The sequence below is a fragment of the Lissotriton helveticus genome, chromosome 1_2 (assembly GCF_964261635.1).
Source record: "Lissotriton helveticus chromosome 1_2, aLisHel1.1, whole genome shotgun sequence".
NCBI lineage: Eukaryota > Metazoa > Chordata > Amphibia > Caudata > Salamandridae > Lissotriton > Lissotriton helveticus.
The window spans coordinates 233,184,804-233,203,886 of NC_136058.1; the positions used below are offsets into that span (position 1 = coordinate 233,184,804).

A 19,083-nucleotide genomic window follows, 5' to 3' on the forward strand; every position below is an offset into this window, starting at 1 on the left:
AAACCTGAAATAAATGTTCTAAAGTTTTCTAGGCATGCCTCTAAAATCAATAAACTCAATGAGCCTCTCATAAGTTTCCAACCCCACTGAAGAATGATAAGAGAAACAGGTTCCGAGAAACCCTGCAGTGCATTGGAGGGCCAGGGAAGCTAAAAAACACCCAGTCTGAAAGTAGTTGCATAATATCCTGAAAATTAGCTGAACCATCTGGATACCCTATTGCCTCAAGCAGATATTTATCATGCCAGGTTCAGAGCATATGGAAACCAATGCCCAAATTGCATGATGTCTATTTATAAGCCATTAGGATGGCTACTTGACCTGAACGCTCGTTTCTGATAAAATGCGGACTATGGGGGTCTTAAGTATGAATTCCAGAAAGATATACTAGACTATCCATGCTTCCATATGTCATTAAATTAAGTAATTATGATCTGCTATGCATAGGACATAGACATGCATAGGAGGTACTTATTAAAAAAAGCAATTATGATATTGTGGTTGCATCACATTTAATAAATTGCAAGAAGGTAAAATCAACCCCTAGAATAATTTTACCTTGAAAGGAGGAGAGATGCCCTGCCAGCCAAGACAATGTGGTTGGCTCCAAGAGGAACTGGGTCCTGGCTGCTGACCGCCAGAAATTGTAACCTTGCAATTGTGAAATATAGGTTAATTCAATGCTGGTGTAATTCTGAAAGTAAAAGCAGTTTACGCCCCTCACAGAACAAAACTGTGAGCACCATATGTGTGGCGGAGGATGATGAAAAGATGCTTCCAGCCAATCACTGTGGATCTTGGAATCCTCAGCATGGGGGAGAAGTGTCTCCCATAGAGAACCCCAGACGGTGAAATATCATTGAGCACCTGATAACATGATATGTCCTGCGATTATTTAATTCACTGACGTTAAAGTTTAAGATGTTTTTTTTAGAACTTAATCAGCCTTTTTAATATAGAGTATGGAAAGTGCATAAGACCTGCGTTTAGAAACATTTCTAAGAAAAAAAGCTAACAATTTAAAATCTAACATAGATTCACACAGTTTTCACCAATATTACCACTCACCTACTCGGCCAAGACTCACCCATCACCCCTCCCATCCTCTCTGCACTTCCTACTCTCTGCACTGATGATGCACCGCCCCTATCGCAGGGTGCCTCGAGTCCGACTCGACCCATTCATTGCGCAAAAGAGTGATATCTGGATGGCTGTCTCCGGAGTCTGCCGAGCAGGGTCTGTCCTCAGCATTGTGGGCACAGAAACTCTCAGGGGTGAGAAAAAAAGAAATCTAATCGAGAGACAAGAAAGGATAGAGGTAAGAAAAAAAGATGGAGGATCCAGAAAAACTCTCATTTAAATGCCAAGGACCAAAAAAAGGGAAAGTGTTACACTTGGCACCATTGGCATGGGTTCCCTTCCACTTTTTGCAGTTGCCTCATCTGTTCTCGCTGGTCTAGATGCTGTGGGCACTTTGCCACTGCTGTTCAGTGCCAAAGTGCAAGTGCTCCCTATTGTAAATTGTTGTATAGATTAGTGATTCCATGATTGGTTATTAGATTTATTTATCAGTCCCTAGTACAGTGCACCATGTGTGCCCAGGGCCTGCAAATCAAATGCTGCTGGTGGGCTTGCAGCACTGATTGTGCCACCCACAGAAGCAGATTGTAAAATGTGGCCCAGGCCTGCCATTGCAGAGCCTGTGTGTAGTTTGGGACTGCCATGTCGACTTGGCAAGTGCACCCACCCATCCTCTACGGGAAGGACCTGACACATTGCCTTCCCTGCGCTGCTGTAAGGAACAGGTGCGCCGTCTCCCACAAAGCAAGGAACTCATGCTTTGCCTTCCCTGTGACTCTTTTTTTTGTTTTGCGTGACGCATCTAAGGTACTATGTTGGAAAAGTGTTGCATTTATAACTTGCATTGAACTGAACTATTTCTACCATTTAAGAATCTTATTTTTGATACTGCATATTGGATTTTTGCAGTTTGGTCTTGTTTAGATAAAGATTACTTATTTTTCTAAACTGGTGTGGTGTCCATTTGTAGTGTTTTCACTGTGTTACTGTGTGTGTACACAAATGCTTTACACACTGCCTCTGAGATAAGCCTGTCTGCTTGTGCCAAGCTACCAAGGGGGTGAGCAGGGGTTATTTTAGGAGTGTATACCCCTTTCCCTGACTAGAAGCAAGAGTCCCTATTTTGACAAAGGTGCAAACCATTGCCAACTAGAGACCCCAGTTTCTAACATTGGTGGTCAGCGGTGATGATTTGGACTTGCATTTGTGATGTACATACAGTGATTGGTGTACACTACTAGTGAGTGCAGACCATTAAGCAACCACATACATTTTGGTCGAATTCTTCCTTTGAATTTTTTGCATCTTGAGTACTGCCAATTTTCAACATGAGCAAACAAGGATCCATTGCATCTGTTGATATTGAATTTGAAGAAGAGAGGGTTGATACCTACACTGTGTCACAACTTAAATCCATCTGCAAAAAATGTTAAATCTCCATAAGAGGTCTCACCAGAAAGGAGGAGTTCCAAAGGCGCTGAGGGCCTGGTTGAAAGCAAGTCATGCAAGTGAACCGACCGAGGATCCTACGGTAAAGTGGGAGAATTTAGAAGGGCAGCAGGATGGGTTAGTTGACCTAACTGGGGGGGGGGGGTGCCTACCAGGGAGGGCAGCAGTGTGTCATCAAAGGGTCTGTCTCCAGGAGAGTTGGAGGACAGGGAAAAAAGCAGAGTGCATGAGATGGAGCTTGATAAGCTCAAACTGGGGAGCAAGAGTGACATAGAGAATCAGAAATTGGAGTTGGAGAGCAAGAGATTGGCCATGGTGGAAAGGAAGATGCTCTTAGAGCATGAGAGGGTGTTGAGTGTGCTGGAGCTTAAGTTGAAGAGCTTAGAGATCACCCCCTATGGTGGCAACACACCATCAGTGACTGTAGAAGGAAAAGTATATATTCCCAAGGATGTGATTAAGGATTTCAAAAGCATGAGGACATTGGGCAGTGGTTTAAGCCTTATGAGGTAGCCATAATGCCAGATAGAATCCCTGAGAGAGATTGGGGAGTCGGGTTGTGGGGCCTCTTGTTGGGTGAAGGAAGGGAAACCTTTCTAGCATTGCCCAAAGAGGATCAGGTGTCCTATGCCACCATGAAGGAAGCCTTAGTAACCAGGTTTGGGTTGACCCCAGAGCTTTATAGGCAGATATTTAGAAATGGCAAGAAGCTGGAGTCTAGCAGAGCATTGGATGGTGAGGTACTGGGTTTTTAAGAACCGGCACAGAACCGGTAACCCAGCGGTGCCAGGGGATCAACACCCAGAGACCTCGGGTTCTCCTGAGTCAGACCCACAGAAACTCGGAGTCTTCCAGGTGAAGTCAAAGATTAGTTTATTGGCTGCAACCAAGGTGACAGGGTCCTAGAAGTACAATACGAGTATATTCAGGAGACTGCACACTTTCACGAAGTTGGGCTTCCCTTCTTATACATAATATTCAGCCTTGGGCAAAACATTCCTTGGATTCGTGGTATTTCATTTATGGTTACTGATTACAAAAGAAAAGCAGAGTCATGATGACATGTACATATTTCAAGTCGTGCTGCCCATAACAAATCATCCGGCAAGGCCCAACATTTCATCAGATATCGCTAGACCCCTAATAAAAATAGTCACCTCCCCATCATAAAGGAAGTGAAGGAAAGGAGTGGAGAAAGATGTGAGCGAGATATGGCAGGTGTGCGCGCTGAAATGGTTTTATGGCTGGTTGGGCCTAGATGCTATCTTGCTCGGCCACTGGGAGGGAACTGACCTAACGAGTTCGGCCTGGGGCAATGGTTCTAACTTGTACTGGGGTCAGGGAGAAGTCGATTAAGGAGTATGTGTCCTTGTGGAATCAAATTCAACTGGATTAAGGCCTATGTAAAGGGCAACATGCAGCTAAGGGTTTAGAAGGTAAAAGACGATTTCGAGGTGAAATCGTCACTCGAATATGCCGAAAATACATGTACTTGATGTACTCGTCATTCTCGGTCTTCTGATACCAAATTCGTCCTATTTCGACGAAGTTTTTATTCTCGAGTCCAGTACTAGAATATGAATCCTGATTTTTCAGAACCACAGACCCTCCTTTTGCCCTTACATAGGCAATTAATCTATCCTCATGTTAATCTGAGTCCAGATCTATATTCCTAAAGTCGTTGAGATGTTGCTGCAACATCATTCTAGTGCTGAGCTCATGTCTTGACACAGGTTTCCTTACACATGATGTAACACAGAGGCCACATATTGCAGGAGCACACTGTATGCATAGACAGAACAGGAAAAGAATGGCTAAGACCATCCCAATGACCATCAGAATTTTCCATCCCCAGGCAGATATCAGTTCCCAGAACCATCCCATTAACGACCAATCTCCTTTTTCCACATGAATAGATTCGGAAATCTTATGTAGTTTGGAGATGGCCCCGTACACTGTCGGAGCATTATCTGGAATAAAAATGCAACAACTGGACTGGATCAATTTGCATACTCCACCTCGGTCCGCCAGTATTACATCCAAAGCGACCCGGTTCTGAAGGGTCATCAATCGATCCGACTGGAGCTCAGCAGTCAGGTTACTAAGGGCACCAGCAGTTTCAATCACGGTGGATTCAACTACCCTTGTCAATTGCCTTATGTTTCTGCTGTTAGCCATGGCTCCCCAGAACGGCAGGACACCCATTGCAAAGTCACCAAATTCTTGACCTGCAGTGTCTTCTTTACTCAGAACACCTCTAACTACCCTTGTCCGATGGTAATCCGCCGCTGCTGTGTAGGTGGAAGGTAACAGGAATGAAACAAAACATGAGCCCGAGAAGTCAGGGGGCAACCATGTATAGGCTCTATCATGGCAGATAAAATAAGTACCCTTAGCGGCTAAAAAGGCAGGGGAAGTCTGAGATCCAAAAACGTACGTTTCTGTACAGACACTCTTCCCTAGCTGAGCTCTGGGATTCCTACCAATACCTTGCAGACACAGGTGACCTTGATGGGGTACGATCCAGATAGGGGACGATCTCCTGGCTTGCTGTTTCTCACTTAATGTAATGCCATATCCGGTCACATTCCAACCTACATATGCAAGTATCTCATCATCCGGGGTATCTTCGTAAGAAGTTACTTCCTTGATCATGTCAACTATACCCTTGACTAGGGCGCTAGTCTTGAGGTTGTCTTTTACAGAACGTAGGGGTTGGATTTCTCGTGCATATATGAACATTGTCCTATATGCCCATACTGACCCATTGTGACTAAATGGCAGGACCAAATAGGGGATACCTTTATCCGTGGTGTGGGGCATGAGACCACACACCCAACAGTTGGTTGTGTTCATTACAAGTTGGTGTTGGTGTAATAACTGAACGAAGGAGTTATTAATGAACTCTAATCTCCTATTTGATTCGTGGTCAGGCAAAGGGTGGAAAGAATGAGAGGAAACAGTAGGAGGAGGTATGGGTGATGTAGTGGGCGCAAATGTCACATGAAAAGAGAATAAAACATAGCTTATCAAAAAGACCATTACGCTAAATAGCATAAAAATACACATTATTATAAAAATTTTCTTCCTTATTGTTTTCAAAAGTCTCTGCTTAAAGTTCATTTGTTTGGCAGGCCTCTCCACATCAGGAAACTCCATCCTCTCTAAGGTGCTGCCCGCGGCGGTAGGTTGTTTCTGCTAAAGGATGCTTCCGTCAGTCTAGGGCAGCTCCCTTGGACCAACTGGAACCAGCGACCTATCGTCGTTAGCTGCACCCAAAAGTCTTTAATCAACCGCGACCCTAGCAGCGGAACCCGGATGGCGGTTCAAAGAAAAACAAAAATAAGCAAGTTACCTAGATGGGAGAATCTGCACTTTCAAAAATAGGATTTGGGGAAAAAACACATTTTTTATTAGTCCACAGGTTTTTCTCTCGGATCATAAAATAAATCACGTTTACTTTAGTCTGTTTTTCTTGGTCGCAATTTGTAGCGTCTTTTCCCGGGTACTGTCTGGTCCAGAAATAGTAGCTCAGGTTCCACAGAGTTCAATTGTTCTGATGGTGGCGCAGTGTCTTGAAAAACGTTCCCACTTTTACAATCAGGATTAGCTTCTTTTACACGTTCATCAGTTGTGCGCTCTGAGTCAGTGCCTCCTGTCCGGACCCATTGGTCATGTGGCAGAGGGAAGGGTATTTTCTTACAATGGATCCCGTGGACCCAATTGGCCTTCCCCTCCACCCTAACAGCCGACCTTGTAGACAGGAGGACGAGGTGAGGCCCGGTCCATCTGGGCTGGTCGTTTCTTGTTCTTTGGAAGTTTCTGACAAGCACCCAGGAACCGGGGTCAATGGAGTGACCCGGTGTCTCAGAGACCGGAGGCAAGGGGTTGTGGACCTGTTGATATAAAACACGCAATTTAGCCGTCAATTCATACAAATAGTCAAGCAGAATGGGGTGTTGCAGCTCGCTAAACTTCGTGGGCCTAGGCACTCCCCATATGTTGGCTGGCCGACCAAAGATTATTTCATAGGGGCTGAGTTTCACTCGCGAATGCACAGTCATTCTGGTGGATAGGAGTGCTAAGGGTAGAGCGTCAGGCCATTTAAGACCTGTGCTCGCTTGGATTTTGGCCAATTTAAGTTTAAGCGTGCCATTGTAACATTCCACTAATCCAGCTGATTGGGGGTGATTTGCAGCATGGAACTTCTGCCTAATGCCTAGCCCTTCACACACTCTTTTCATCACACAACCCACAAATTCACTTCCGTTGTCAGACCAGACCATTCTAGGCATTCCGAACCTGGGGAAGAACTCTTTCACAAGGGCTTTCGCTGTGGACAAGGCAGTATTGTCCCTTATGGGATAGGCTTCTACCCATCTTGAGAAGGCACAAACAACCACGAGCACGTATTTTAAGTTGTTGCACCTCTCCATGTGTATGAAATCTAGCTGCAAAACCTCGAACCGATACGTAGGAGGTGCAAAATGACCAGCTGGAGTTGGGGTTCCCCTACCAGGATTGGGTTTCAGACATACCAGGCAATTCTTGACAACATTCTCTGCACACTTGGGAATCCTTGAATTCTTCCACACTGGGGCCAACAACTCGCAAATCCCTTTCGCGCTGATATGGGCCATCCCATGAGCCATTGTAACCACTGCAGGCACATATGCATCAGGTAACAACCATCTCGGTTGCTTTGTCGATTCAATCCAACAACCATTCGCATCCATTCTCCCTGTACTTTCCCTCCACATGCTTAACTCTTTCTCCGTGGCCTCAGCTTGGATGGACTTCACACTTTCTATCGTGTCTTCACATATTCCAACATCACCAGTCCGTCTTTCTGGGCTCACAACATACATTCGGCTCATCATATTCTTTGCAGTTCCCTTAGCAGTTTCATCAGCAAATGCATTTCCACAACCAACATCATCAGTCACTTTCTTGTGAGCACTACATTTCACGATCGCTACTTTCAGGGGCAACGTCAGTGATTCAAGAAGCTCATTCACCAACTGACCATGCTGAATCTTAGCTCCATGCGAAGTCAGGAACCCACGTTCTCTCCACAATCGTCCAAAACTGTGAGCCACTCCAAAAGCATACTGACTGTCGGTATAGACAGTCACTTTCATTCCTTTGGATAACACACATGCTCTCGTCAGTGCCACGAGTTCAGCGGCTTGAGCTGAACCATGTGGTATTCGCGCAGTTTCAATGATTGTGTGCAAAGTTGTGACAGCATATGCTGTAGTCACATTACCATTTGGGAGTTTAAAGCATGAACCATCCACCCATAATGTACCATCACATTCGGCAAGAGGAGTGTCGAATAAATCAACTCTCCCTTTCGTCTCTTCCTCTGTTCTGAGGAAACAATTGTGCTGTTCTGAAGCATCCGATTCCTCTGTAATTGGTAACAATGTGGCTATGTTCAAGGTACTGCACCTTTTTATGTGCACATGGCTTGCTAGTAGCGTCAATTCATAACTGGACAGTCGAGCACTAGTTAAGTGCTGTGTCTTGGTCCTATTTAACAACGTGTCTACTGCATGCGGGACCATCACGATTAGTGTATTATTCATTACTAGACCTGCAGACTGTCGAATAGAAACAGCTGCTGCTGCTGTGGCCCTTAAACAACTTGGCAATGCTCGTGCTACCGGATCCAAAGTTGACGAAAAATAGGCGCATGGCCGCTGTCTATCTCCGTATAACTGAGTCAGTACAGACAATGCACAGCCCTCCTTCTCGTGGACATATAATGTGAAAGGTTTACTGTAGTTGGGGTTACCTAACACAGGGGCCGAACATAATGCTGTGCGTAATTCGAAAAAACTTTTCTGACACTCATCAGACCAAGGAATGGGATTGGGTGTATTTGTACACGTTAGTGCCAATAAGGGTTTGGCTAATAACGAAAAATTTGGAATCCACTGTCTACAGTACGATGTAATGCCCAAGAAAGCGCGTACTTCTCTCTGCGTTCTTGGCACATGCAATTTTGCTATTGCCTGAATTCTTTCTGGGGTCAGTTTCCTCCCCTCCTTCGATAAGAGATGACCTAAGTAGGTCACCTCTTGTCGGCAATATTGAAGCTTGGAAAGTGACACCTTGTGATGCAGATCACATAGATGACGCAGTAATGCCAACGTGGCCATTTTACATATTTCCTCAGTATCCGCAGCGATGAGCAAATCGTCCACGTACTGTACGAGAGTGGAACCTTTGGGCAAACCCATTGTGTCAAGCTGACTTTTCAGAGCTTGACTGTATATTGAGGGGCTTTCGCAGTAGCCTTGAGGGGCGCGTTTAAAGCGGAAACTGCGACCACCTAAACTAAAGGAAAAAATATCCCTGCTTTCCTCGGCAATCGGGACACTGAAGAAAGCATTCTTCAGGTCAATCACCGAAAACCAGGTGGCAGAGGCTGGAATCATAGTCAATAATGTTGTAATGTCGGGGACAACTGGGAATTGTGGCACCACTATCTTATTTACTTCTCTAAGATCAATCACGAGTCTATACACAGGTGGCTGAGAAGGGTCAGTTCGTTTTAAAACAGGCAGAACAGGACTATTGCAAACATTGCCTCGTGTTTCTTCAATTACGTCTTTTTCAATCAACTCGTAAACAATCGCTAGAAAAGCTTTTTCGCCCTCATTGGATATTCTGTATTGGGGAATTCGTGGCATTTTGACATTCGACTTCAATGTTACAACATACGGTGGAATTTCTAAAAGACCTACATCATTCGGACCAGTAGCCCAAAGAATATCTGGGAGAAGTGCCAATTCTGCTGGAAGTGCATTTCTCGACAAATACATGGGAGAAACCACTTTCTTACCTAAAGAAAGTTGTACTCCTGAGGGGGAACAGTACAAAGTCGCATACAATCTTTTTAGCAAATCTAATCCTAGCAAATTTTCACCACAACCTGTTGTCAAAATAAGGGGTGCTTCGAATTCACAAGGACCAACAGAAAGAGATAAAGGGTCAGAAATCGGATTTGTAACCGGGGCGCCAGAAAAACCTACGGAAACGTTCATTTCGCCAGACAAAGGTGCGCCAGGGAGTTTGGAGTGCATAATAGAACTCTTTGTAGCACCAGTATCCAACAGAAAAGGTTCTGACACACCCGATGTAATCACCTCAACGTAAGGTCCACTCTGATCTTCTGGAACTGAAACAACTCCCTCTCCTTGTCTTAGGCTGTCCTAGCAATCATTACTCTCCCACTGCTCATTTTCTGTGTAATACTCGTCAACGTAGTATTGAGCTGTCCTGTCAGATACGTTATTTTGCTGGTCAAACCTGTTCATAGAGTTTTGTGGTGGAAGGGGACGTGCGTCCTGAGGGGTGTTTCCACGCCCTCTACCTCTAGGCGCTTGCTGACTACCACGACCTCTTATGCCAGAAATTCCATTTGCACGTTGTGGTAGGGCAGGACAGTCATATTTGTAATGACCCTCTTGTTTGCAGTATAAACACTGATTGGGACCTACGCGGTTTTGATTGTAATCGAATCTTTGCAAGTTTCTCTGAGGCTGCTGAAAAGTGTTCTGGTAGTTATTCTGACCATTAGTATTTTTATTACCACCACCACGTGGCGGATAGGCTTGCTGTAGTAAAACCTTCGTTTTGAGTTCTCTAGTTTTCTTTTCTACTTTATCTTTCTCATCTTTGTCTCTATTCTCGTAGTACTGTGCGGTGGCTAATATCTGGGCTGACGATGAGACTGCCCAAGAACTTTCCGAATCTTTCAATTTCCTACACAAGTCTGGAAGTAGGTTGTGCACAAATTTATCGACAAACAATCTCTGACCACCTTCTGTGGTCATATCTTGACCGCTGTGGTCAATGAATGTTTCTTCAAATCTGGTGAAGAAATCTGAAACAGTTTCTTCTTTCTTTTGCTTGCATGCAGATAACTTATCCCAATTTACGCGTATTGCAGGCATTATCGTTTTCATGTAATCTACTATTCTACCAGGTAGTTCCGCTATCAGAGGCTCAGGCTTAGCACCACCAACTTGTCGTGCATCTGCAGCAGTAATATTAACCCACGTGTCACCTAATTCCTGGTAATGATCTACATGGCGAATTTTTCCCCATAAAGGCTGTGGAACAACGTTCCCGAATAACATATCGATATCGGCCAAATTCATTATACATGACCCAGCAGTTTGCGACAATTCTTTATAGTACCCTGCAGGATTTTTACGCGGATCTGGTAGTGTTTGTTTGAGTGCTAAAACTTCAGCTCGCTTCCATGGGACATGTACCCATACGCGGTGAAAGTGGGGCAGGACAGGTGGGACAGCTGTCGCGTCACCCTCTCTCCATTGTGGGGGAACTTCTCTCATAGGGTATTGTCGTGCCTTTTTCCTACTAGATGCACTGGATTCCGATGGTGACCCAGAACTGCTTCCCTTACTTCGATATGAAAATAGCATTTCAACTGCTTTTTCCACATCGGGACCTACAATCATACCCTCTCCAAATTTAAATCGTACACGACACATCTCTTGTGGGATGCATTCTTGATCATTGTCTTCTAAATCTTCGCCAAGAAAGACACACATCTGTTCGAACCCATATCTCTGTGTCGCTGCTTCCCATTGATGGAAAACTTCCATGACAGACTGTACATCATATTTTGCAGTGTCCAGGACCCATTTCCGAGCTAAACTATTCAGGGAATCTCTCTCTTGATAATCAGGCAGTTGACTTCGCAACTGTCTTCTACCTATGTTAGGGGTCGTAGCAGGCGACCCGAAAAGAGGTAAAAGAAGATTAGTAACAGTGCTGGCCATTTTCTGCCGAAGGGAAGGTGAAACTGAAGGACAAACAGATGAAAAAACGGGGTGAGATAAGGCGGGGGTAGAGATGGCAGAAGAGGTATCGGGAATAATAGATGTGGTACTAGGCAAAATCGTAGAGGGGGCATTAGGAGATGTAGAAAGTACAGTAGGCAAAATCGTAGAAAACACAGGTGAAACAGAAGTGGTCGGTGGGCCTGGAGGAGGCTGCACCGAAGAAGTAGGAGCCAGCTGAAGAACAGCTGGTGGGTGCGGTGGAAGAGCCGGAGGCGCTGCTTGTGCAACTAAAGGTTGCGGGGGTGCTGTGGCATTCTGCACATAGGGGGGTGGTGAAGTTAATAATTGCGACATTAATTGGTCTTTTTCACGCTCTTTTGCTGTCCCTTGCTGAAGAGACGGCAAAACTGGATAACACTTATCTATTGCCATTTTACGTTGCCTGTGCAACTGCTCATTTATCTGCTCTTCCTCATTATCTTTAAACTGCACGGCAGCTTGCATTACTGAAAGTCCCCCTTCTCTCTTATTTTTCTTAGCTAATTTAATTTCTTTTTGTTTGGCTTCTTTGCGCCATAAGCGGAAAGAGTCAAACATCGCCGGCCGGGCTTTCTTTTTGAAGAGTTTAACTTCAAGGTTGTCTAAGATTTCAGAATCAAAGCTACCATATTGGGGCCATTTTAAAACACCATCTTTCCTAGTGTATTTAATCCATACCTCGTTGTAAACGATGGGGCCTACCCCATGTTTAACGTATAGCTCGTAAGTCGGAGTTCCAACTGGAGGAACCGGACATGAGTCCTCCAATCGGGAGTCCCTATTATTACTACCAAGACAAAACCAATTCCCGAGTCTAAGACTAGGCATCCTCGCTCTCTAGTCTAGTTCCAAAACTTCAAAGGATTTATCGATTACGATATTTCTCGTGAATACACGAGTCCTTCGGTTATGGTGCTTGCAAGTACCAATAAAAACCTTTTGTATCTCCAAGATACCACAAAGTAAGTCCAACTAAGGACTGGGAGACGCTCCACTTATACTTAACTGAAAAATATCGATGGCTTCACCAGAAGACTCGTCTCAGCGTTTAGCTCTACCGAAAATTTCAAGGGTCCAACATCAGGGCGATAGCCAGGGCAGCAGTCCTTGTAGCCGTCTGGAAGCGGGGAACCTCGCAGTAAAGACCTTCGGACCACGTCGACATGCAGGGGTCGATGAGGTGGTGGGCCCTCCTCTGGAATTTTCACACAAAGCTCCTCACGATCTTCAGGCTGATTGGTACCACTGGAATCGCCCCAAACGCTGGGCGCCAATTGAGGTACTGGGTTTTTAAGAACCGGCACAGAACCGGTAACCCAGCGGTGCCAGGGGATCAACACCCAGAGACCTTGGGTTCTCCTGAGTCAGACCCACAGAAACTCGGAGTCTTCCAGGTAAAGTCAAAGATTAGTTTATTGGCTGCAACCAAGGTGACAGGGTCCTAGAAGTACAATACGAGTATATTCAGGAGACTGCACACTTTCACGAAGTTAGGCTTCCCTTCTTATACATAATATTCAGCCTTGGGCAAAACATTCCTTGGATTCGTGGTATTTCATTTATGGTTACTGATTACAAAAGAAAAGCAGAGTCATGATGACATGTACATATTTCACGTCGTGCTGCCCATAACAAATCATCCGGCAAGGCCCAACATTTCATCAGATATCGCTAGACCCCTAATAAAAATAGTCACCTCCCCATCATAAAGGAAGTGAAGGAAAGGAGTGGAGAAAGATGTGAGCGAGATATGGCAGGTGTGCGCGCTGAAATGGTTTTATGGCTGGTTGGGCCTAGATGCTATCTTGCTCGGCCACTGGGAGGGAACTGACCTAACGAGTTCGGCCTGGGGCAATGGTTCTAACTTGTACTGGGGTCAGGGAGAAGTCGATTAAGGAGTATGTGTCCTTGTGGAATCAAATTCAACTGGATTAAGGCCTATGTAAAGGGCAACATGCAGCTAAGGGTTTAGAAGGTAAAAGACGATTTCGAGGTGAAATCGTCACTCGAATATGCCGAAAATACATGTACTTGATGTACTCGTCATTCTCGGTCTTCTGATACCAAATTCGTCCTATTTCGACGAAGTTTTTATTCTCGAGTCCAGTACTAGAATATGAATCCAGATTTTTCAGAACCACAATGGTTGGGCGAAGGGTAGCAAGGCAAATGATTTTCAGGCGCTCTATGATTTCATTGCATGGGAACACTTGTCCAGTAGTTGTTTTCCAGAGCTACTCCCACTGACAAAAGACCATGGGTCCAGCCAGGTAAGCCTGGGCAGAAGGGTCCCAAAATCTGTTTTAGCTGTGGTCAGGCGGGTCCCAAACCAGTTACCACTGCACCCACTGGTGCACCGTCCCGGCAGATGACTGTTATAACCCTGGGGGAGGAGTTGGATGCCCAAGGTGGGTGGGGTCCCACAGAGATGTCCCTAGTCTCTTTAGAGACAGTGAGATGGCCCCTAGGACTCAACTGCCTGATAACACTAAGAAGTACAGGCAGTGGATGACCATCAATGGCTATAGGGTGGAGAATCTGAGAGACACAGGAACCAGTGTGACAGCTGTCAGTTGTCAGCTGGTGTCTGAAGAGCAGGTGATCCTGACGCATTCTACCCTGTAATTGCTGCTGACAATTCAGAGAACCACTGCAAGGTGGCTCAGGTTCCCTTTGAGTGGAGGGGTCTCAGGTACCTTTCAAGTAGCTGTGAGGCCAGCAATGCCTGTTGACTGTCTGCTAGGAAATGATTTGGAGATCTCCCCTTGGAATAAGGTGGAGAGAAGGTCTCAATGGCAGCCAGTAATGGTGCTCAAGAGAACCTGGTGCCTGAAAGAGTGGCCCAGGTTCCTGCCTTAGTGAGAAGAAGCAGTAGGCACGGGAAACCAGCCCCCGAAGTTCCCACGTCCAGGAGGAGGCAAACCTTGAGGGGGATGCCGTGGAGCCTACAGGGGAACAAGTGGCTGAACTGGGGGACCTGCCTGCGCTGACCCATTGGCAGCAGGAAGGAGGCCCGTCCAGGGAAGAGTTCTGTGAGGAGCATAAGAAGTGCCCTTCTCTTGTGGGTTTGCGGCAAAAGGCTGCAAACTAGGCTGCAGGTGATCAGTTTGGATCACATTGGATTTACAGGGAGAATGGTCTCCAGTATAATGAGCCTAAGGTTGTTGATCCTGGGTCAGCCTCTGTGCTGGTGGTGCCCCAGGGCTTCAGAGCCTTCCTACTGGGTCTGACTCATGAGGTTGCTTTAGCAGGACATTTGGGGCAAGACAAGACCTTTGAGAGGCTTGTCACCGACTTTTATTGGCCCAAAATGTGCAAGATTTCAGATAGTCATTGCAGGACCTGTCAGACTTGCCAGGCAAGTGGTAAGAGTGGGAGGAAGCACAAGGCTCCTCTCCAGCCTTTCCCTGTGGTCAGAACCCCCTTAGAAAGGGTGGGCATTGACATTGTTCGGCCTGTGGATCCCTAGACAGCCATGGGCAACAGGTTCATCCTGGTCTTGTGGACCATGCCACCTGGTACCAAGAAGCCATTCCTCTCTAGACTGTGACTGCTCCCGTGGTGGGTTGTGCATTGATGGGGATTTTCTCCTGTGTGGGGTTCCCCAGAGAGGGGGTGTCAGACGGCGGTACCAACTGCATATCTAAGTATATGAAGTCCCTGTGGCAGGAGTGTGGTGTATGTAACACGAAGGATTTGAGAAGGGTCCAAGGGGAATAAATATTTAGAGACCACAGAACACAGTCTTCACCCCCATTTTACATGTAGAAACAAAACAAAAGACTAGTAGTGGTCTATATTAAGAAAAAGACTGAGCAGAAAGACAGAAGCAAAAAACTATGTGCCAGGTGCAATACGTGTGTTAGAGACAGTCTCTAACACACGTACTGCCCAGAACGAAAGCCGAGGACCGGAACCGATAGGAACATTGCAGGGTGAGACCTTCAATTGAAGACCACCCACATGTTTCCTGGTCCTGTGTGCAGCAAGCCGACTTCCCTAATTGGACGCAGCCTGGCAGTTGACACACACAGCACATTCTATACTTTGAGGAGCAGCTACTCTACCCTCACTATATTGTTAGGATAGGGTATCCCATCCTTATTTTCCTCACATAGGGGGCTGTCATTGCCCTGAAGAAAGTCCCGGACCTTCATGGCCACTGTGGACTGAAACATGTTGGCACTAGGGTCATAGGACCATAATACCCTGACATGATCCAATTGTATAAATAATTTCTATACAGTATTTTAACTTCTCAGATAGACCCCAAAATAAAGGGACACCGGGGATCTATCTGGGTGATTTTATCTTACGTAAAGCCCCCTCCTTGAATATATCAGAAGAGCTTCCCAACACTGTGGTCGAGCCCACCCCGACTTGCAGGGGTCGGGGTGACCCGATGATGAAGCATGACACCACTAGGGTGTGTGAGGGTAATATAAACAAGCTAGTGTTTTCCCCCACATACATGGTTGCGCTAGACACAACCTTATAGTATCACTATCCGTGTCGCTCCTACTTCTCTGTTCTCTAGACCACAGGTACAGTTTTTTACATATTACTCAACTGACCACTACGTGGTCCACTGGAGTATTTTTTCGTGTTATACATTTCTGGGAGGATATACTCCGGTTACTACCTCTCTTACCCTCAGGGTACCAGGGTCATTCCAGTGTCTATTTGTGTTATCGTACTGAATAGCAGTGCCCAAAGCATCTAGACCTGCAAAAACAGATGAGCAAGAGCAATAAGTGGAAGGGAGACCCACGCCGATGGTGCCAAGTCTAACACGTGTCCCCTCCAGCTGAAATGTGGGGAGAGTTACCCACCCTCTTGGGAGCTCTCTCCACTAAGGCGGAAAAATCTGGACAGACCATCAGCATTGGCGTGTTCTGGACCAGGGCTGTGTTACACCGTGAAATCCATCCCTGTAGGGAAAGGGACCACCTCAACAACTTTGGATTCTCATCCCTCATCTGCACCAACCTTTGGAGGGGCCTGTGGTAAGTCTGAAACTGGAAGTAGGTCCCAAACAAGTATGGTCTCAACTTCTTCAGTGCCCAGACCACAGCAAATGCCTCACACTCAATCGCACTCTATCTTTGTTCTCGTGGAAGTAACCTCCTACTAATGAAGGCTACAGTTGGTCTAGGTCATCTTCATTCTTCTGTGAAAGCACAGCCCCCACACCATGTTATGAAGCATCTGTCTGCACAAAGAATTCCTTTGAAAAGTTGAGTGCCTGAAGCATGAGCGCCCCTACAGCCGAAGATTGATACCATTCTGGCTTGGGAACCCCCCAAGACCCAGACAGAGGTAAGACCAGTGCTTGCACTAACTATAGGCATTTGAACCAGACTAATAATGGTAATTTACATCCCCAAGAACATAATGGATTACATCATATTCATTTATCTATTTAGTTAGCTATCTAGAGAACATGTATTTGCTTTTCAACTGACAGTGACAACTGCAAGGATTTCTGGCACTGAGGCTTTCCCAAAACCATCCCAGAGAGAGGAAACTCTGCTCAGCTTGAGTTACAAGAGGTTTTTTTTACCTTGGAGGGTGCACTCTTTGACAGTGCGCTATGGCCCAACTAGAGGAGCATCGCCCCACTGCTTTTCAGGAGTGAAAAATAAAAAATTAAATGATAATAACACACTTTATCATAGTTATATTTTTTCTCGCTCACTTCCTGCAGCCGAGCCAAGGGCAGGGTGGGGCCATCCAGTCTGACACAACATAGCTGCGGAAAGGAGGAGGAGTGGTCGCACTGCTTCAAGTGCTCATGACGATTTGGCCAGCCGTCTAAGGCCAGCCAAACCGCTATGCGCACTTCGGTCTCTCCACCCGAGCTGTGCTGCACAGCCAGGTAGAGAGCAAGGTTGAGAGGTAGCAGAGAGACGCAGCCCCTTAGTGAGCGCCTAACTAGGGTGCTCACGCCAATCACTGTGCTGCAGTCATGCTGGGTAATACCAGCATGAAACCAGCATCTGGGTTGGCGTAGGAAAGCCTGTGGGATGACGGGAGTCGAGGAGCAGAGGCCAGAAGAGCACCGACGCTGCAGATAGCAGCTAAGTATTTAGTAAATTATTTCCCCACGCTGATCCCACGCTGCTTCCCTGCACTTCCTCCCCTGCGCAGCCCCACCACTTTAATGCCCCTGATGCGGCCACTGCCTCCCACACCCCCACATTCCAGGGCCAAGGGTGGTGGTGGAAATATACTGCAGAAACCATGACGTCACGTGAGAGGACACCCAAATTGCTTGTGAACAGGCATGATGCAACACGTGTCCAACAGGGGTCACACATCTGTATTGGGCACAGCTGCTTCCTGTGGAAGTGGCACACTACATAGAACTTCGAGTCAAGAGTTATAACATTGGCAAAAACATGTTCATTACTGTGTTTCCTGTATGTAAAGCAAGTTCTGTCAATATTCTGTTTTGCATGCATTCCACCTTCATTGTTGAACTGCGCCCATCAACAGATGTTATGATTTAAACATGAGTTTCCATTGCATATTAGTTACTGTAGCAATCTGCAAAGTATTTCACTCTGCATGGCTGCCGCATGAACATCAGCTATTGCTGACACATTTCAAGATCAACATGTTGGCCCCATCCCCCCCGACATACCTCATGGGCGTTTCCATACAGCCAGTGGACTGGAGGCCCAGGGAAGCTTGCAAACGTTTTAACCAACTCCTTTCTTTTAAGAAAAAGTTTCACCACTTTCATCAAAACTCCGGCCAGGCATATTGAGAGCGACAGCTGTAAAATCCAAAAGAAATCTAGTTTAAAGCCAGTGCTTGTCAGCAGCTTCTCTAGTGCACTGGCCATGCTGCAGGAGTTCTGGGGCAGCTCTCTGTCACCTGAAGCTGAACGTGCAAATAAGTGATCTCCCTGCAAGAGAGACACGCCTCCCTCACAAACATTAACCAGATAATGGAGTGAACGTTTGTTACCCCAACAGACTGTCAGCGGTATTTCATAGAGATAAGAAATACGAAGCCTGTGATGATTTATGTTGGAAGATTTCTAGCAAAAATGCTGGAACAAAAACGAAACCCCCTGAATTCATTGGGCCTGAATCACAATGGTGAACTTCCACTTTTGTGTAAGTTTATTATTTGTTGCTATTCAAAAATTACAGTCCACATTCAAAAAAAATCAGAATGCAGCGCAGCAGCCAAACATACAGCGCTGAGTAGCGTGACAGGAAGGGAGCAGGAGAGCGCCACATCTACAGAGATATTATTCTCTCCTCTCCGTTCCCTAGCACCGGTGCAGATTTTAGCTGCTGAGCGCCAGGCACACACCTTAGTGCCGTAGTGATAGGGTGCGTGCCTGAGTATACCATACGTTTTGTACTTCAAGGGTACCCTTGGTGTACAAAATACTATGCTTAGACACACTTTAAAGCTTTTCCTACTTTGTGTGTGTGCTGCACAGTGTAGCTCGCATGCAGAGTCGGAAAAGAAAGAATTAATAAAAGCATTTCTCTCTTTAACGCCTCCTTTCAAATAGTGTTAACTTTTGACGCTAAACCCTGTCTACTATTGTTTGTAGATAGGGTTTTGCATCACAAGGCATGGGTGATTGCATGAGAATGCCTATGTACCAGCATAGTAACTCCCCTTAGGCGCTAAGTAATGCAGTGCTTCATGCTGCTTTACGTTA

At 46.0% G+C, this 19,083-nt stretch overlaps 1 protein-coding gene across 1 annotated transcript in view; it reads right to left on the reverse strand.

The window, feature by feature from the left end:
• Window positions 1-18,304, reverse strand: part of LOC144800052 (cytochrome P450 4B1-like) — a 178,697-nt gene extending 160,393 nt beyond the window's left edge. Inside the window, exon 1 of the mRNA XM_078671650.1 lies at window positions 18,040-18,304. Within this exon, the coding sequence (XP_078527776.1) occupies window positions 18,040-18,243 (204 nt within the window). The 5' untranslated portion in view covers window positions 18,244-18,304. The remainder of the gene's footprint in view (window positions 1-18,039) is intronic.
• Window positions 18,305-19,083: the final 779 nt, after the last annotated feature.